The 20,266-nt window shown below is 41.5% G+C and overlaps 1 protein-coding gene and 1 long non-coding RNA gene across 3 annotated transcripts in view; one reads left to right on the top strand and one right to left on the bottom strand.

Annotated features, from left to right (window-relative positions):
- The window catches only part of LOC117954028 (protein unc-13 homolog A-like), a 30,549-nt gene extending 15,714 nt beyond the window's left edge, over positions 1 to 14,835 (top strand). Inside the window, exons 14-43 of one of the 2 annotated variants that reach the window (XM_034887480.1) lie at positions 168 to 182; positions 300 to 374; positions 474 to 693; positions 1,399 to 1,626; positions 1,853 to 1,994; positions 2,241 to 2,410; positions 2,533 to 2,648; positions 4,289 to 4,452; positions 4,657 to 4,810; positions 5,102 to 5,170; positions 5,421 to 5,510; positions 5,894 to 6,028; positions 6,170 to 6,297; positions 7,008 to 7,093; positions 7,214 to 7,340; positions 7,428 to 7,524; positions 8,730 to 8,873; positions 8,970 to 9,047; positions 9,547 to 9,624; positions 9,713 to 9,801; positions 9,913 to 10,056; positions 10,469 to 10,592; positions 10,748 to 10,753; positions 11,197 to 11,253; positions 11,350 to 11,430; positions 11,977 to 12,124; positions 12,364 to 12,420; positions 13,122 to 13,208; positions 13,305 to 13,461; positions 13,736 to 14,835. In XM_034887480.1, the coding sequence (XP_034743371.1) occupies positions 168 to 182; positions 300 to 374; positions 474 to 693; positions 1,399 to 1,626; positions 1,853 to 1,994; positions 2,241 to 2,410; positions 2,533 to 2,648; positions 4,289 to 4,452; positions 4,657 to 4,810; positions 5,102 to 5,170; positions 5,421 to 5,510; positions 5,894 to 6,028; positions 6,170 to 6,297; positions 7,008 to 7,093; positions 7,214 to 7,340; positions 7,428 to 7,524; positions 8,730 to 8,873; positions 8,970 to 9,047; positions 9,547 to 9,624; positions 9,713 to 9,801; positions 9,913 to 10,056; positions 10,469 to 10,592; positions 10,748 to 10,753; positions 11,197 to 11,253; positions 11,350 to 11,430; positions 11,977 to 12,124; positions 12,364 to 12,420; positions 13,122 to 13,208; positions 13,305 to 13,461; positions 13,736 to 14,024 (3,555 nt within the window). In that variant the 3' untranslated portion in view covers positions 14,025 to 14,835. The remainder of the gene's footprint in view (positions 1 to 167; positions 183 to 299; positions 375 to 473; positions 694 to 1,398; positions 1,627 to 1,852; positions 1,995 to 2,240; positions 2,411 to 2,532; positions 2,649 to 4,288; positions 4,453 to 4,656; positions 4,811 to 5,101; positions 5,171 to 5,420; positions 5,511 to 5,893; positions 6,029 to 6,169; positions 6,298 to 7,007; positions 7,094 to 7,213; positions 7,341 to 7,427; positions 7,525 to 8,729; positions 8,874 to 8,969; positions 9,048 to 9,546; positions 9,625 to 9,712; positions 9,802 to 9,912; positions 10,057 to 10,468; positions 10,593 to 10,747; positions 10,754 to 11,196; positions 11,254 to 11,349; positions 11,431 to 11,976; positions 12,125 to 12,363; positions 12,421 to 13,121; positions 13,209 to 13,304; positions 13,462 to 13,735) is intronic. The other variant, XM_034887482.1, reaches the window with a different exon arrangement.
- On the bottom strand, positions 3,372 to 20,190 carry LOC117954030. The gene is made up of 3 exons (XR_004658728.1): positions 20,037 to 20,190; positions 15,213 to 15,217; positions 3,372 to 3,382 (listed from the first exon to the last, which is right to left on the bottom strand). It is a non-coding gene; the product is annotated as an uncharacterized LOC117954030 (long non-coding RNA).
- Positions 20,191 to 20,266: the final 76 nt, after the last annotated feature.

Genomic DNA, 20,266 nt, shown 5'->3' with positions numbered 1-20,266 from the left:
TAGAGGTTAGAGCATACCTGTCAGATGCATAGTGGCTTACACATACACACACAATGCATCATAAATACATGTACAGCTTGTTGTTTGAAATTGCTACAATACATTGTTTGTTTTACAAGTTGTCTCTCTCTCCTCTCCTCTGTTTCATTACTGCCTGGACTTATCAGGCATCAGGCATCATGGTGAGTGCTTGTTTATCCCCTACAAATATGTTTATCACTAAATCAAATATAAATCTCAAGTCCACAGTGTTGTTCACATTTCAACAAACACTTTTCTGTTTTGCTTCTGGTTTCCAGTCTCTCGTGCAGAACTCTCGTAAGGCTGGAATCACGTCCGCCATGGCTTCCACCACTCTCGGCAATGAAGAGCTGGTGGGTTTCCTCATCCCTTCACAATTCTATTCAGGATGTTCCTACCTTTAATCAGTGCTGGTATCAAACTCACATTTCTCTCCTGTATGCACTTTTCAGAAAAGTCATGTTTATAAAAAGACCCTGCAGGCTCTGATCTACCCCATCTCCTCCACTACTCCACATAACTTTGAAGTGTGGACAGCCACCACCCCCACCTACTGCTATGAATGCGAGGGGCTGCTTTGGGGTATTGCTCGACAAGGCATGCGCTGCTCTGAGTGTGGCGTTAAATGCCACGATAAGTGCCAGGATTTGCTCAATGCTGACTGTCTGCAGAGTAAGGATCACACACACACACACACACATACACATACACATACACACTTTTACACTTTTAAACATATGCATTTACTTTTATTTCGGTGTACACATACCTAGCCGTCCACACAAACCCCAAACCTATTTTAGCTCCTCCTCTGTATCCTTCTGCCCGATTGACATCCCATTATCCTTGTCCTCTATCCACTTTCACATTCTCCTCCCTTTTCCTTTCCAATTTATCTCCTGAGTAATGTGCTGTCATACCCCTGCCCATCCTCTCTCTCTTCTACTCATAGCCTTTGCATCCATACTGCTTTGACTAATTCAGCTCCACACGGGATGACTTATCCAATTCCTATACTGATTTTGGAGTCAGCCTATGCGATGCATAATTCATCGTTGTGCTGTCTCCAAAGAGTCTCATAAGATCTTGATGCCAACAACATCTGTTGGTCTTTTACTCTCTGACTATCTACTTTTTCCTGACCAGAAGTGGATACAGTTTTTGCCATAACATTGGGAGGTTTGGGGTTTGATCGATCAAGAAATGTCAAAGATTTTCCAAATTGATCCAATGTTATTTTAACTTGACATTTAGCTTTAAAGAGATGGATTGCAGGGAAACAGGAGATAAGATGCTATCACCATAGGGCCTTGGATATATTTTACATCATTAACTTCTTCTACTTATGTCCTTCTCTTAATTAATCTGTCTCATCAGGAGCTGCAGAGAAGAGCTCCAAGCACGGGGCGGAGGACCGTACCCAGAACATCATCATGGTACTAAAGGACCGCATGAAGATCAGAGAGAGGAACAAACCAGAAATCTTTGAGCTAATCCTGGAAGTGTTTGCTCTCGACAAAACAACACACGGCGCGCAAATGAAACAAATCAAGCAGAGCGTGCTTGATGGGACGTCCAAATGGTCAGCGAAGATCAACATCATTGGTAAGTTAAGGGTGCAATTTGTTACATACATACATACAGATTGTAAAGGCCATTGAGTCACATTTGGGATTTGTCATTTTGGTTCACAGAAATAAAACTGACATGTTGTGTGTGATATAGATGTCAAGCTGGCTGGTAATAGTGCTGTTGTTGTTTTTTCGTGTTATAATAATGTTTAAAATGTTCTTTCATTTGAACAACACTATGTCTTTTTTCCCTCCCTTAGTGGTATGTGCTCAGGGCCTGCAGGCTAAAGACAAAACAGGCTCCAGTGACCCTTATGTAACTGTTCAAGTTGGGAAGACCAAGAAGAGAACCAAGACCATCTATGGAAACCTCAACCCTGTCTGGGATGAAAACTTCCACTTGTGAGTATAATGGAATGTTTCAAATGCTGATATGTCATTTTATGTCACTATGATGGACGGTGAAGTGCTCTAATTTAGTGTTATATGATTATATCTCAGAAAATTAATGTTTTTGAATGACTGGAGAACCATGCTGTTCTTTAAAATTAGTGTATTTTCCCTTGTTTCCCCCACCAATTTGTTCCTCTGCACAACAGTTGTTGACCTCTTCTGTTTGCCAACCATTTCTGTCTCTGCCTCATCCAGTGAATGCCACAATTCGTCTGACCGCATCAAGGTCCGCGTGTGGGACGAGGATGACGACATCAAGTCGCGTGTAAAACAGAGGTTCAAACGTGAGAGTGATGACTTCCTGGGACAAACCATCATCGAAGTCCGGACTCTGAGCGGGGAGATGGACGTTTGGTACAACCTGGGTGAGTTTCAAGATAAGAGAAAAGACAAGAAACAGATAATTGAAGTGCTTGTCTATGGTAGATAGAACAGTTGTCAGCCCACTAAGGAAGCATGTACTGTATGTCTTACTTTCATTTGACAGACAAGAGAACTGATAAGTCTGCTGTGTCAGGAGCCATCCGGATGCACATAAGTGTTGAGATCAAAGGAGAGGAGACGGTTGCTCCTTACCATGTCCAGTACACCTGTCTACATGAGGTCAGTCGGAGTGAATATATGGTGGAAATCTTCCAAATGCTTTTGTGGTTTTTTGCACTTGACATAAAACATTAAATATGCAAGAGCAATCTTCTGAGTTAATTAGGTCTAGTCAATTTATTTCCGGGGTTCACATTAACACAATCAATCACCATGTAAATTTTCCGTTACTGCCTTCATACCCTGGGAAATTTGCCTTCTTTTTATAGATAAAAAACAGCGGTTTAGTTGACTTCAAAAGTACTTGTCTGGAATTATTGAGCCATTTAACCAATATAGGGTTATCTTGACTTCCTGGAAATGCAACAGCATAACAATGTTACTCAGATGATATAAGTAGTCCTTCTGGCTGTGCAAGAATTGCTACTTACAGTATTACTACTTACTACTACTTACAGCCTCTTCAATTAAACATTATGGCCTCGCCTTTTTATCTGCCTAATGAGATGTACAGTTGTGTTCAGAATGATTGTGTTTTAAAAAAGAGAGTGAATAATGCTCCAAATCCTTAGAATAGCTTTTAATTCCATTATGTCAATGCAGTGGGAACACTACACACTCAATTCATAATCAAAACATGACCGAAATTGACAAGTTTGTGTTCTACCTGTACAGAAAGTGAAAAAATGAATATTAGGCTGTTAAAAAAATAGCAGTATTTGCATTTTTCTTCCCAAACTCAAACATTTACTGTATAAATGTCTCAAGATTTTGCTTTACTTTGAATAAATGCACTAATATTTAGTTGCATTACCTGTGGACAGGTATCCCAGCACAGGACGATTGAACTACATTTCACAATTCCTCTGCATTACTGAGGTTTGCGTCAGAAACAATGTCACCCCACAAGTGTTTGATGTCACACCACAAGTGTTCTATGGGACTGTGGTCCGGGGATTGGGTTGGCCACTCCATGACATAAATCTTGTTCATCTAGAACCAAGACTTTGCTCCCATAGTTGTGTGTTTTGGGTCATTGTCTTGTTGAAAGACCCATTTCAAATTTGATTTTCTTGGAGCTGATCATTGGTTGAGCCTTTGCCATTTTGGCTATTTTGCTATTCTGATTCTTCTAATCCATTCCAGTGAATTATCCCACGTTGTTTGGGCTTTGGATGCCATTTCAAGGCATTTCAAATAATTTTGTCTGAGCAGCCTATAAAGTTCTACACTTCTTTGTATGTTTTCCCCTCTCCAATCATGTTACTCAGAGCAATTTCTGTAACGAGCCATTTTGCCGAGTATTTCAGTGTGAAATGCACTCTAACCAGCATGCACAACATTTGCTTCCTTCCTTTCTTAAATATGGGCCATAACTGACCCCTGTTTCTTTACGGAATCAATCACCTCACTAATTAAACACAACACTGCTATTATTTTGAACACATATTTTTCAATTAAAGACTCACTTACACAGAATGAGAAGCACGCATGTCAAGACTGTTGTGTCTCTTGGTTTTCTATTACTCTACAACACTTAGTAGTAAATTATTGGCCATGTAGACACTTTCACCAAAAAAATATGATTTATGAGGTTATTGATGTTGGATTGCTATTATTTTGAACACAACTGTATTTTAAGATTTCTTTTTTACAGTCTACCTTTTTTTTTAACTTACCTGTCCTTTGTCTTTGTTCAGCATCTGTTTCAGTACACCACTGAGGAGCAGAACGGTGGTGTGGTAAAGATCCCTGATGCCAAAGGTGACGATGCCTGGAAGGTGTATTTTGAGGAGACGGCTCAGGAGATAGTGGACGAGTTTGCCATGAGATACGGAGTAGAGTCCATCTACCAGGCCATGACGTCAGTCCCTGACCCATTACTCTGAATGTTTACCTTTGAAAATTAAATAAGAAACATTGAATCCTGTGTTAGAAGCATTGGTTTTATTCCACTTATTTTATAAAGTTAGACAACAAATACATATAGTGTATTAGGTTTTCTAATATGTGGATATCAGGAGAAGTAAAGGCACTAAATGTACTTTTTGCCACTTCCACCCTACAGCCACTTCGCTTGCTTGTCATCCAAGTACATGTGCCCAGGAGTGCCAGCTGTGATGAGCACCCTGCTTGCCAACATTAACTCTTACTACGCCCACACCACCCAGTCCTCCAATAACGTTTCTGCCTCGGACCGATTTGCTGCATCAAACTTTGGCGTGAGTCCCTTCTTCATATATGTGACTATTTTCTCCAAGAATCCTAATATTCTAACTGGAAAATGCTATACTATATATTAGTTGTAATAACGCCTTAGAAATGACTAGACCAAGAGGTCCCCTTGGGCGGTAAATGAAAGTCGGTTTAATGTGGCCCTGCCTACTTCTCCAAACGTCCAATCAGCTGAGTCTCGTCAGGCCTGTGGTTTGTGTAGTCAAATGTTTAATAATCTTTTAGCTGTGGTGTGTTTCTGAGTGCTTCATTCTGTTTTGTGCCTTATTCCTGTTTAGAAGGAGAGGTTTGTTAAATTGCTGGATCAGCTGCACAACTCCCTGAGGATCGACCTGTCCATGTACCGGGTACTGACTGCTTCTCTCTGTCCTAACAAATGCAAAACAACACTTTGATTCTAAGTTACTGACTGCTACAATCCACATCTGCTTGTACAATGTCTTTGTGAATGTGAGGGAATGTATTTTCTCAGTTTTGAGATAAATACAATGTTATCTTGATATGGTCACAGCTAATATATATTTCCTTCATCTTGCTACCTGAAGAAAAAGAAAACGTTTAACCTTTTATAATCATTTACTGTAAATGTGCTTTTAGAATAACTTTCCTGCCAGCAGTCCTGAAAGACTACAAGACCTGAAGTCCACAGTCGATCTCTTGACGAGCATCACATTCTTCAGGATGAAGGTAAGGATGACTGGAATTTTCAGTGTCTTTTTTCTTTTCTTGTCTTTTCTTTTTTTTCCTTACGTTTCTTTTCGTTCTTTTCACATTAGCACTTAACTCCAAAACAAACATGGTACAAATTTCCAGTACTTTCTGGAAAGTAGCCTAAGGCATGAACTAAGAATTCAGCTTAACATTAGCCTATCCAAACTGAAGCTATTATCATGACACTCTATGTGTGTCTGTGTGCAGTCAGGCTGTTAATGTATTTTGGTGCGATTTGTGCACCTCAGTGAGTTTATGGTTAAAATCCCTCTAAGATAATCTCCTGCTGAGACTGTGTGTTTGACAGTTATTTGAGGGGAATTGGATTCAACCATATGTTGTGTAACATTTGTGTTCAGGTCCAGGAGCTGCAGAGTCCACCCAGAGCAAGCCAGGTGGTGAAGGACTGTGTAAAAGCCTGTCTCAACTCAACCTACGAATACATTTTCAACAACTGCCACGATCTCTACAACAGGGAATATCAGACAGACCCTGTAAGCGTATGTGTGTGTGTGTGTGTGTGTGCTGTTGCAGTATTCCTGCTCTTTATTGCCACTACTGTGCTCTCACTGCAATTCAATTCTTGATGGATGTAGCTATTACAAAATGAATCCATAACCTCTTTCTGTTTCCAGTCGAAGGCAGTCCCTCCAGATGAACAGGGTCCCAGCATCAAAAACCTGGACTTCTGGTCCAAACTCATCACTCTTATCGTCTCCATCATAGAGGAGGACAAAAACTCCTACACTCCTTGCCTTAATCAGTGAGTCTGTGTTCATAACATTAGCCTTATTTTTCCAATTTTGCATACATGCAAGGGAAGTCCTGGAACTTTTAATTCCAGTTTGGGAAAAAACTAGGGCTTTATGAGGTAATAGCTGTATGGTATTTGTTAAAAGAGAAAAAGCAAAACAAGTATGAGGAGAGGAGTGTCTATGAGTGTCGGAACAGTCAAACAAACAGCATTTGTTTGTTTTAAAGGTGTGGCCTGTCAGTTTCAAATGAAAAGTAAAGCAAATGTACTTACTAGGCATATGAGACTGTAAAAACAAAATCAACTAACTTTTTGACAAAATATCTTCATGTATTAAAATGCTGTGTATGGCTGTACTTTTACTGTACTGACAGTAAACCCTTAGTCACTGTGTAGACAGAGGAGTCATTCCTGTACACCAGCTGCTTTGGTGGGAGGGGGATTTGGGTCATGCTACTTTTTAAAAATGTTAATCTCATGCTTACGATTATGAATTTAAAGGAACTTCTTGGCTTTGTTTTGTGAGACAATGAGGATAATAGTGTAATCATGTTAGTTTTTATTTTCTCTGGTGCATTTTCTGTTATTGGCAGCTACCAAAATACAGAGGGAACACTGATAGAGTTACATAAACAATGAGGCTGGGTAATCTTGTTAAATAAAGAAGTTCCATTTCTGGATACAGAGATGGATTTAAGCCTGAGTACTGCCTCTCATAGGTTTCCCCAGGAACTGAATGTGGGCAAGATCAGCGCCGAGGTCATGTGGAATATGTTTGCACAAGATATGAAATACGCCATGGAGGGTAGGTGTTTATACGTATTGTTGGGATGAGGGGAGGTCATGGGCCTGGACATAAGAGGAGTCATTGGTTTAAATGGTGAAGTAGGACTTTTCTCATTCTTTGTTTCTCTTTGATATTCAGAGCATGAAAAGAACCGCCTGTGTAAAAGTGCAGATTATATGAATTTGCACTTCAAGGTGAAGTGGCTCTACAACGAGTACTGCAAGGAGCTGACCACTTTCCAGAAGCATGTACCTGAATATCCAGCGTAAGTGTCTTCTAAACAGCATCCACACTTTTCTTCCTACATCCACCACTTAGCTCATATTGACTCTGCTTGTTCCTTGTTCTGCAGCTGGTTTGAACCATTTGTCATCATGTGGTTGGACGAGAATGAAGAAGTGTCCAGAGATTTTCTGCATGGAGCCCTGGAGAGGGACAAAAAAGACGGGGTAACATTCTTCTGCATCCTTAATTTCTACAATATTAGCCTACTTGCATATTAACAAGTGTGGTCACAAAAGAAACCACAGTCTGTTGTTAGCATTTCTGCCAGTGCTATAAAACACATCCTATAAATATGAGACTACACCACCAATTACTAGTTTTTGAATCTTTACTTCTAAATTTTCCTAATTCTTATATAAATGACTAATTTTGATATTTTGTGAGTGACCTCCTGGAGTTTGTTTCCAGCCTTTTTGCCAACAAGCCTAACAGGCTGATAACAGCAGCTTCATATTTACAGGACAGACACTACATTGGTATAATCTATCTTCTTATCTAACTCTCAAAACTAAAGGAAATAATCATATTGCCCAAAATGTCTTAACTTTTTCTTTAACAAACAATGTCAGCTTACTCAAGCAAAGTGTGTAGGAAAATAAATTGAGGAAAGAGTTTTGAAAAAAAGAAAAGAAACAGGCAGTCATGTGAGACTTAAGTTAGACAAAAAAACGCATTCTGCTGAGGCAGTAATAAAATACAGTATGAAAGCTAAATTTGACTTCCTACCTGCAGCATCCCCCCCAAAAAAATGTATTCAGGACAGTTCACACCATCTCTCCTGACTCAGCACATTCCAGGCTGAGAAGAACGAGTTAAAAGCCTCAAAGCAATCAATAACGACTCAATACCAAAGGCAAATGAAAAAAGAGGTGCAGATGCTATAGCTCAAGTCAATGTACACTCGCACAAAATTACCACAGTCTCACTCACGCCTACATATTCACACAGCAGGAAGGTCGATTCAAAGCAGCTAAAAATTCGCCCAGTTTACGTCAGAACTCCTCTGGGTCCAATTACAGTCGCCAGAGGCAGCTTCTGCGTTCCTATGTCAGCGAAAACAGCGGCCCCTAGGCCCATTCACATACCATAACACTTTTGGCTAATGGCCAGGCTGTTAATGAGGGCCCTGCTCCTCATCATAACCCTCTGATCGCCTCCATCACTCTCATCCAAATCACTTCACGATCTTTTAATCGCAGTCACGTGCAGCTGAACAGGGGTCAGTTTCATTGTCCATGATGTGCAGCAGTGCTGCGAACTTCTACCACAGGTAGCCCTCGCTTTCAGTGGTAGTCACGCTCAGATCAGTGCCGCAGCCTCAGCATCACAAAACATCTTCTCACACTTCCCCCTTCTTCTCGTTCTGCAGTTCCAGGTCACATCAGAGCACGCTTTGTTCTCCTGCTCAGTGGTGGACGTGTTCTCTCAGCTCAATCAGAGCTTTGAAATCATCCGCAAACTGGAGTGTCCCGACCCTCAGATCGTTGGCAACTACATGAAAAGATTTGCCAAGGTGATTTTTACCTGCTGGTGCTCTCCCATGTCTTTACTTGAGAAGTCGCTCTTAATGCAATATATTTCTCACTGTAGGTGTGTTTCTTTCTCTTAGACCATTGGCAATGTCCTGCTGTCTTACGCTGACATCATTGCAAAAGACTTTCCAAATCATGTCAAGAAGGAGAAAGTGGTAGGTGTTAAAGACCTTCTAGAGTAGAATACATAACACTGTGTAAAATGTTTGCCACAACAAGCTACCAGATGGAAATTTGTGTCAGCAGAATAAACAGCAATGACTGATTTAATAGTTTAATTTGAACTCCATCAGGAGCATTGGCGTATGTGGTCAGGTTGATTAATTCGAGCACAATAAACTGCTCTTCAGTGTTACAGCCGTGCCTAGAATGCAGTGTTTCAAAGTGAATTAGGGCTGTGTAATTAGCTGAATGTGGCGTATGCTAGGGGGAAAGTAGGCTGCTCTCCCAGAGAGAGCCCCCAGAGGAGCAGTAATTACTGAAAGCTCCTGCATCTCCTGCCCTGTATCACCAAGAGTTCTTTTTGCCAAAAAAAAGCAATAAAAAAAGTTAGGAGGACAGTCCTTGATTGATTACAATAAAACGCCGGGAGCAGACAGAGAAAAGGGATTGAGAAGTGTGTGCGTGTAATGATTTTTCTCTTTCTCCCCTCAGCCATGTATCATCATCAATAACATCCAGCAGCTCAGAGTTCAGTTGGAGAAGATGTTTGAGGCCATGGGAGGAAAGGATGTGAGTTTCCTTACATGCTGTTATTTTTGTGATTGTGCTAAAGCACTATAACATGGCTCTTGTATCCATCCCGTGTGTCTTCTTGCAGCTTAATTTGGAGGCTAGTGACTTCCTCAAGGAGCTGCAGAACAAACTCAACAACGTTATGGACGACCTCAGCCGAATCTTTGCTGTCAGGTGGGTGTTAGTCCATTTCATTCTTGTGTGGAACTAAGAGATGCTAAAACCAGATCCTCCTGTTGATTTCATAGTCTGTTTACTATGTGTTCTTTGTGTCTGGTGATGCAGTTTCCAGCCCCAGATTGAGGACAACGTGAGACAAATGGGAGACATCCTAGCCCAGGTTAAAGGTCAGACCGTTCCGGCCAATGGCAGCGTTGTTCAGGAGGCTGACAATGTCCTGCAGCCCATCATGGACTTCCTGGACAGCAAGTACGGGCGGATATCAAACATCAAGACTGTTCAGGAATGACCTGAAATGTATCTCATTGAATGTTTAGTTTTGGGGAGTCTTTCTTTAATCAGATTCTTTTTATCAGTATCATTTTTTCACACTTTTTTTGAATGGCTTTAACTTAGACAACATTCAATATTTAGTTAAATAAACAAAAAATTATATGTAGGAAAATATTACATATTTTTGTAACATTTTCTTCAAGCTAATCAACGGAAAAAAGTTTTGTTTTCAACAACTCAAGTATCAATCAAAAACATGTCAAGTCTCATGACTCTCATGAATGTTACCATGGCCTCAACAGGCACACACACAATAAATACATTAAAATGTGTGTTTTAGTACTGCCTTCCTGTCTGTCAGTTGAGATTGTGTGTTTTTGTGTTTCAGCCTGTCGCTGTTTGCTAAGATCTGTGAGAAGACCGTGCTGAAGAGAGTGCTGAAGGAGCTGTGGAAACTAGTTATGAACACAATGGAAAAAACAATTGTGCTACCAACACTCACTGACCAGACGGTATGTAATGAAAAAAAACACATTCACTCCTTTTTTCTTCACCTTGTTCTTCTTCTCTGCTTCTGAATTGCAATGTTTTCCATTGCTGTGTTCCATTGTGATTCTAAATTAATCTTGCCATTGCCCCATTCTCTTTACCTTCCTTCCTTTCTTAGGTTATTGTAAGTATGCATATGTGTGTGTGTGTGTGTGTGTGTGTGTGTGTAGCCTCTGTTAGCATGAAGGAGCCTAACACCACCCTTTTACAGCCCTTGTTTTTAGTTGTTTTTTTAAACGTCTTTCTGCATTAAACCTGATTGAAATGGCAGCACGGTGCACCAGAGGCAACATTTCCTGCCCATGAGTCCCTGCAGCATTACAACCTCCTTCTCTCCCAAGATGTAGTTTGTTCATTCTGAATGTTTGTTTAAAAGATATATATAGTTTTATATAGATTTGTATTTTTACTCTTTCCCCACTCACTCTTCAAACTCCTTTCTTGTATTTGCAGCTGTCTGTCCTCATTAAACCTCCTGAACTCACCTCTCCCTCGACTGCATATCTCTCAAACGCAGCCTTTTATTTCTCTCCTCTACTTACTTGTCTGTCCATCTCTCCATGGCAGGGCACTCAGATGATCTTCAACGCTGCTAAGGAGTTGGGCCAGCTTTCCAAGCTCAAGGTAATGAAAATAGAAAACAAATTTACAGAAACTATAGATAACATTTTAACAGTAACTGTTGTATGGACTGAGTCCTTTGTTTTATCTGTCCTACAGGAGCACATGGGCCGAGAGGAGGCCAAAGCTCTGAGTCCTAAACAGTGTGCAGTAATAGAACTGGCACTGGACACTATTAAGGTATAGTATGCTGTGTGACACAACAAGAACTTGTGTTTTTTTTCTTCTGAATGTTATGTTCTGTAAAAAAATTAAAATAAAATAAACTAGAACAGCTGGCAGGGAAATTGGTGTTCTTGATTCTTGCTTTTACGATATTTTACGGTCTGTGTTTGCTCAAAATGAAGAAATACTAATCTCTGGGTTCAGGATCAGGGACAATGGGATGCTCTTTAACCTTACAATGTAGTCTACTTATCTTTTTTATAAAGCATTTGCAGCTTTAACTCTCGTCACTCATCCCTCATCTTTTATGTACATGTTTCTCTTTCTTCAAAACGTGTAACTTTGGACATCATAAACATGATGTTTGGTGTAGATTAGTGCAGGTCTAGTGGTGTTTGAGAAACCAGCTCCATGGTGACAGGACTGACACAGTTTTGTCACATTTGTACATTTCCCACTTAGAGATTTCTGCATCCCCCCTCTGTCTGTCTTTCCGCCTTTCTGCTTGCTGTCTACCCATCTACTGTACTGTACATGTCTCATGTCGCATCTGTTATGCAGCAATACTTCCATGCCGGTGGTGTGGGTCTGAAGAAGACCTTCTTGGAAAAGAGTCCGGACCTGCAATCTCTGCGCTACGCCTTGTCTCTGTACACCCAGGCCACAGACAAGCTAATCAGGAAGTTTGTCCTCTCACAGAGCGCTCAGGGTACGACTTAAAAATAGCAACACACACACACACACACATGCCCACAGGCGGATTTGAGTTGAGCAGAAAACAGGCAGGATAAATGCTTTTTGTCGCCTTAGTTGCCTAGTTATTTAAACCATCAGCCATAACACTTTCATGTGCAGTATTTAAAAAGATTACACATGATTTTCTCCTGTTTTACTAATGAACATTTTTTTGCCATCTTCTAATGCTGACTTTCTTCTGTCTCCTCTCAGTCCACGGAGGGAAAGGCCTCAGGTGCACGGCGAACGAAGACACACCGCCAGAGAAAGGTCAGCGGTGTTATAGAAAATCTGCATGTCCCCCATAGCAACCTGCAGCAGCTCAGACCTGTGCTCAGACACCACACGTTTGATCAAACCGTCAGAAACCAACGATAACCCGAGACAGTGGGCGGTCTTAGCCCTTGGCACTCGGCTTCTTCTTGGTTTTTCCTCCTTTTTATCATCTGACTAAGAAAAAGCATGACTCATGCATAAGACTATTTGTGGTAGATAAGCCTTGTAGGCTATGTAGACTACCCAAAGAATTCTAATGTCCAAATCAACTAACCAGGTAAAACTGCAGTGACTCGAGATGGAGGAGATGCTGGGATATGCAAGACACGATGAATAAAAAAAGAACATCGTGCACAGATTGGGTCAGCTGATGAAAAGCTCCAGAATTTTGTGTTGCTGTTTGGTTTTTTTCAGTTTCAGTTTCAACATCTTTTTTCTTTTTCCTCACTGTGAATAGGGAGTTAAGAACAAATTAGGCGCCATCATTGTGTTCCAGTTTACCATTTGCAAGCTGGCACAAAAATCTGTCCTACCCAGCCAAGTCCTGCTCCTGTGAATATCATGGAGAACGTGTGTGTGTGTGTGTGTGTGTGTGTGTGTGTGTGTGTGTTCACAATCTGCTGACGCAAGTCATATATTCCAGCTGTGCTACAGTGTGGCCATCCAAAGACAAATTACTGCTTATGTCTTCACAGCATCTGGAGTGGATGCTGTCGGCGAGGTGGTCATGTGCGTGGACATTCTACCCCAGCCTAACGGAGAGCATAAGATCAGCGTCAAAGGTAAAAAGAGCAGAGCAGATTGCCCTGCTGTCCCAATGTTCTTGCCTTCTCCTACCTTTCTTCTTTAACTTCTTGACCCCTACGTTCATCCTCTAGTGGTGGCTGCGAATGACCTGAAGTGGAAGGCGCAGGGCTTCAGGCCCTTCGTGGAGGTCTACATCATCGGCCCTCACCTCAGTGACAAGAAGAGGAAATTTGCCACCAAGTCAAAGAACAACACCTGGTCACCCAAGTTCAACGAGAGCTTCCAGTAGTGAGTATTACCCGTTCCTGCTGGATTTGATTGTCTTTGTTGTGGATTTTTTCCTTTGTTTTACACGATGAGTTAAGTTAACGTGGAGCGTATGGCTCAACAACCTGACCAATAGCAATTGCACACTAGCAAAACGTATGCATATATAAATGATGCAGTTTTTTAAAAGCCATTGGCAGGAGCACAGCCTGTTAGTCATGGTAGTGTAATAGATTTCTTCCCCATCACATAGAGACGTGAAGTAAAGCATGGCTATGATTTTGTCCCGTTTCAGCTCCCTGGGCACTGAGGTGGGTCCAGAGAGCTACGAGCTGCAGGTGTGTGTGAAGGACTACTGCTTTGCCAGAGAGGACCGCACTGTGGGCATAGCAGTGGTGCAGGTGAAGGACATCGCCAGCAAGGGCAGCGTATGCTGCTGGATGCCGCTGGGCAGACGCGTCCACATGGACGAGACGGGCCTGACGGTGCTGCGCATCCTCTCCCAGCGCAACAACGACGACGTGGCGAAGGAGTTTGTCAAGCTCAAGTCGGACCAGCGCTCGGCTGAGGAGGGCCGCAGCTGAGGCAGGCCCAGCGAGCGAGGACACACACGTGTGCACAAAAACACCAGAGACATAGTATTATGTGCACATACAGTAGTCACGCCTACATAGATAGACAACCATGTGCAATACACAAGCACACACATGAAAATGATCTATTGTACATATATCTGCATACATTATGCAACATTTACATTGCAATGCTATCAATGCAACCATGGAGGAATAGGTTTATTAATATTCATAGGCTATTTAATTTTGAACATTTCAGCTGCTTAACTCAAAGCTCTCGGTTTAGGGTTAGCCCTTAAATAAGCAATCACTTCCTCCTCACTCGATCGTTCCCATAACTCATCACCTTTTATACGCTGTGCATTTAGATGTGATATAACGCAGCGCAGACCTAAACCATGTTCATAGTTTGAGGACGACCACTTTGCACTTTTGCTTCTCTGTGTCTTCAGAAGAGCAGTCCTTGCCTAGCTGTCCGTCCGTCTGTCTGTCCGCTTGCCTGCCTGACTGTGTGTCGTTCTTCCAGTCCCCCCCCCCCCTCTCCTCGTCTCCCATCCTCGTCGTTTGCTGTGCGTAGTCTTGCCACGGTTTGATGTGTTCTGTTGGTTGGAGTTCAGGCACAGATCGAAGATCGCCCCCCTTTTTGCCCAAAAATCCACGTAGAGATTTAAAAAACACTGACCTTAGATCCGTGTCCAGGGGCAACGGCTGTCCTGTAATGTACTGACTTCCTGCATGTTGACCCCAGGAACACTGTGATTCACTTTGCTGTAACCATAACAACTGTTCCCCCTCCCAAACAAAAGATGGGTGCCTCCAATGTTTTCCCTGTGTGAGCATGGTGCATTTACTGTATAACTCTGGTACGTAAGGTTTTGTAATTATGACCTGACTTACAGCCATTATCATGGAGAAAACACACATGCTGAGCCTGATATGTGATGTGTTGATAGAGACAAAGGTTGTGGCCCCATTGTGCACTTTCTTTCTTTTCTTTTTTAACTTTTCCTGCGTCACATCACAACAAACGGAGCAATACCCCTGTGTCTAACACAACTACACCCCTAGAGTGCACATTAACTCCAAAAAGGGCTACGGGATCAGTGGAATGGGAAGTCAGTTTACGCACTAATACATACTGTCTAAGCTCCTCTTGGCAAATTGACCACAAGGTTTCCCCCTCATGCTCCCGTCTACCTGCTCTGCCGTGGAAACGCCGCCCCACTGCAGACGCTCCGATTCAGAAAGTCTTTTAAGTGGGCACACTGTGGAGGAAGCCCAAAGGACCCGGGACGCCGAAGGACTCTTTCCTCCTGATCGCCTGCACACGTACCTAAACGAATCTCTTTAAGGCAATAGTGGTAGACACAAGGAACCTTGTGTTTTTTTTTTACAAAGAACAAACCCCCTGTTCAAACTGCTGTGTGTGTGTGTGTGTGTGTGTGTGTGTGTGTGTGTGTGTGTGTGTGTGTGTGTGTGTGTGTGTGTGTGTGTGTGTGTGTGTGTGTGTGTGTGTGTGTGTGTGTGTGTGTGTGTGTGTGTGTGTGTGTGTGTGTGTGTGTGTGTGTGTGTGTGTGTGTGTGTGTGTGTGTGTGTGTGTGTGTGTGTGTGTGTGTGTGTGTGTGTGTGTGCGCGCGCGCTGAATGTCACACCTGGCAAAATGAGCTCCGAGACTGTGAGCCATAAATTGTTTATTCACACCCTACATGTATGCACAGGAGCAGCATCTGCAATATCCACATCCAAGGAATGGGAAACTTATGAGTTTTTTTTGTTAATTGTTTTTATTCATGGTATCATAAACTTCCCATTCCTGTAGGAAGTGTCTCAGCGTTTTCTGTTTCTTTTGGATAAGAAAAAGAGTTTTGTCCTTGAATTCCTATTTGCCTTTAGGACCAAATTTGCACGAACCAGAGCTCTTGTTATTGTTTTTTTTTTCAAAGAAAGAAGCCATCGGAGTCGCCGCCAAGCATTTCTGTTGAATGAGTTGTATTTGTCACATGTGTTAATGAACCCTTTATCTTTCACTGGAAAAAGGTGAGCAAAACCCTCACAGTCGTAGTCCGGCTGGGCTTGTAGTCTCTCTGCGATGTCGGCCCCAGTGAGGTTGTCCTGTCGCTGTCTCTGCTGGCCTGTCACACGTTGTCTTTGCTGAATACTGAAGCATTCTACCAAAAACAAAGCTCCTGAGTGTTGTTAATCCTCAGCAGAGCTTTCCTTCTATGATCAAAGGGACAGTAAAATCCGAAAACACAACTAGCTTGGGGACGTGCCGCCTCATGCCTTTAATTTTAGGCATCCAAATTACATTTAGATAAAAGGATCATTTTGGGGAAACGAGCCTCTTAAAAGAAGCTTCGCCCATAGTGCAGTGACACTACGTTGGTATTATGTGGTGAATAAAACATTTCAGGTTGTAGCTGAAAAAGCAGCGTAAAAAATTTTTGATCCAACCAATCACCCAGTTTGGGGCTCTTTGATTGCCTGCTTCATGTATGTACACACACACACACACACACACACACACACACACACACACACACACACACACACACCACTGCACACCTACACATCTACACACCAATCTCTGCTCAAGCACAAAAAGGAACATGTGAGAAGACACACATGCATGCATGCACGCCGACACATCTCCGTGGAGACAAATGACGCCCACCCTGTGAATAGAAACGACTTACAATTGCATGATGGGAAACTTTATCGTGCCAGCACGTGTCTCTTTGATGTGAATTTTTTTTTCTTGATTTCCAAAGCTATGTAACGATAAGTCATCGATGTTTTGTTTCAAAAAGGCTTGTGAATACGTCATCTGTAACCAAAATGAATGTAGTGTGAACACAGAACTCGCATGAGAGAATTATTTTCTACCAAGTATGTTTCTAATTTGTTTCTTATCATTATTGAATGTTCTTTAATGAGGATGAAGTGGAACTGGAATGCAGCCTGGTTGCAATCTGCTTCCTATTAAAAGGACATTTGTGTCACGATTTCAACGTCTGCTTTATTGTTCGACCTCATTCAATCTCAGAATACATACATCTAATGTACCGTTGTCATAAAAAGAGAGTTTTGAGAGAATGATTGGAAGACGGAAGGTCACATGTTCAAGTCCTACATGTCTCAGTAGAATTTGAGGTCTAATGTAGCTCAGCGTTTATTCTTTCAGAAAGATCTATTTATTGATGCATTTTGAAATCAGGTCAGCTGTTATCCTAATGAATGTATATTTTATCATTCTGTGCATAACTGTTGCATATCTGCAACTAGTCTTTGATTGAAATGTATCTCAGTGGAAATCCTTTCAGCGGCCTCACTCTTAATCAAGGCTCTACCTAACTCAAATCAGCTGTTGGAGGCGTTCCCCTTCCTGCTTAACCAATCAGAATCGTACACAGATGGCAAGGGCCAATCACAGAGTCACACCCCTGCTTTAAATAACTGTTTCACCCTTTGCTATCAGCTGTCGTTGCAGGCTAATTTTTTGCTATGCTGTACCATAACTTTTGATGACATTTTTATTAAGTTTTTTTGACATACCACACCACGACTGTTTTGTATTTTTTCAACATACTATACCATGATGTTTTTATGACTTCTTTTTCATTTTATTTTTTTGACATACTATGACTTTTAACAACTTCTTTTTAGTCATTCTGTACTGTGACTCTTTTATCACTTTTTTTTTTATTTACCACACAATGATTTTGGACATACTATATGATTTATTCCTTTTTTTTGACACACTGTACTATGACATTTTTGACACTTTGGGCCTTTATTTAATAGGCAGCTTAGACATGAAAGGGGAAAGAAAGGGTTAATGACATGCAGCATACTTTGACTCTTTTGTGACTTTTAATAACTTTTTTAGCCCTACTATACTTTAACTCTTTTATCACTTTTTTTTACCATAACACACTGTAACTTCATTATGATTTTTTGGACATTTTAGGCCTTTATTTGATAGGCAGCTTAGACATGAAAGGGGAGAGAACTGGGGAATGACATGCAGCAAAGGCCCACTTGTCGGAATTAAACCGGCGGCCGCTGTAACACGGACTAAGACTCTGCACATGGGGTACGCGCTCTACCAGGTGAGCTTCTTTTTATAACTTTTTGACATACTATCAGTTTTTTTATCACAATCATCAAGGTACTACAGTATGACTTTTTAAGACATGCTATAACTAAACATGACTTTTTATCGACTTACTAAATTTGGACTCTTATCACTTATTTCAACATTCTAGACCATGACTTTTTTCGACTTATTATACAATGAGCTTTTTAACATACGGTTTCTTTTACATTTTAGGCCTTTAAAATTAAAAACCTGGCTGCCTCTATGGGAATTTAACATAAGGGGAGTGTATATTATGCCCCGTGTATACTTGTGCCTCCTATATTTTAACACAAGGGGGTGTATACTTATGCCCCCCTGTATTTTAAGGAAGAACAGTCATTTGTTTTTACAAAACATTCATTCTCAAAGAAAATTGGTGTCCTGGATTTTCCTAACTTTTTTTGAATTAAGGCATTAAGATCAATTTCCAAAAGATGTTTTTTATTCCTCTTTTTAATCAACTTTAACCTTAAAACTTATTCCTGTGACTGTAGGCTCATGCTAATGAGCCATTGATTTTGTAAAGAATTAAGTGTTTGGTGTCAAACCCTGACTGCAGATGTCAGTCCCAGCAGTACAGACGGGTCAGTACTGCCCCCCCGCAACAGAGAGGCAGTTCACTCCAGTCGGGGGTTAGGACGGTAATAAAGACACGAGACACAAGTTCTTATTTTTACAGTAAAAAACAAAACAAAAACAAGACTTTATTAAAGAAGCATAAAAAATAAAACTCTTGATACATTTCTCATAACCGTCAAGTCAGTTCAAATCATACGATTATACAATTTTTCTGGCTCACGGTTAAAAGGTCCATAAACTTTCAAATAAAATATATTTCAATTTTAAAATTTCTTCAATAATTCTCATTTTGTTATAAATTGCCTATATGTAGTACACAGAAAATAAGGAAAATAAAAAAATGGAAAATAAAATAATTTGGAAGTAAGAAAAAAAGGGTCACATTATTGTCTGGGATATTTAGGTAAGCAAATAAATTGTAAAAAATAAAATGTGTAAAAAGTTTTTTTTTTATCTTAAAAATTATTAGCTAATGCCGGGTGGCTTAAAGACATGCAGATGGTTAACTTACAAATAATGATACATGTTCTTTAGAAACTACACTTATCTTCAAGAAGTAATGTTGCTTTTGAAAACATGATCCCGGTGATTGTATTCAGGGTATTTACACACTCAGGGTCTGCCAACAGTTTACATTTTGGTTCTGCATACAAAGAGATTTAAAGCAAAGAATTGGAGAGCGGCTGTTTGGGGGGGGGGGGGGGTCTGTCACCCCTTACTGGCATGGCTCTCTTCCCCCCCCCCCCCAAAAAAAATAATCACAAAAAAGGCCAGAGGTCACTGGCTAGCATGCCTCAGGAAACCCTGTTTTCAAACCTTCAGGAAGTATTTTGGGGAGGGGATAAGTTTGGCTTAAAAAAAAATTAATGCAGTCAAATTGGAAAAAACGTACCTTTAACAATTAAAAATCTGTACATTAGACCCCAACATTCTCTCATTGGCCAGAAACATCCCAGTGCAACAGCAGGGTTTACGTTAGACCCATCTGGTAAAGACAACACGTTCATTTCCTTCAACGCATTGACCTTGGACAGTTTGAAGGACTTTAAGACCGGCCTCGACAGACTCACGACAGCCACGACTCATCTGGTCTTCGGGACACGTTCCCGGCCCCGCGTCTGTTCCCAGACCAGATGGTGGGCAGCCAGTTTCAACGAGAATGTGAACGGGGGTTCTAAGAGGCCTCTCGCTACCCGACCGGGTTTGTTCATCGCCGTGTTTCAGTAGGGAGCTGCACCAAAGCACCATGGGAAAGTCATCACGAAGACTACCGGTTCAGCTCCCGGGCAGATCGGTCCTACTCGCTCAACCACGACTACGGCTTATTAGATTCCTGTGTGCAGCTGCTGCCCTCTTCACCTGAAGGAGCGGATCCGTTTCACATCGTGCAGGATGGAGCACCAAAGCACAGCAGCAACCGCCCACCCTCGCCAAGCATTTCCTCAAGTAGCGTTCCCGCCCTGATCTGAGACTTGGTCCAGAGAGGACACACTGGGACCTACGCAATGCCCTACGCTCTACTGGCCGGATC

Source organism: Etheostoma cragini, chromosome 12 (assembly GCF_013103735.1).
Source record: "Etheostoma cragini isolate CJK2018 chromosome 12, CSU_Ecrag_1.0, whole genome shotgun sequence".
NCBI lineage: Eukaryota > Metazoa > Chordata > Actinopteri > Perciformes > Percidae > Etheostoma > Etheostoma cragini.
Note: the sequence above shows the minus strand (reverse complement) of the source record. Positions and strands in the feature narration are given on the sequence as shown.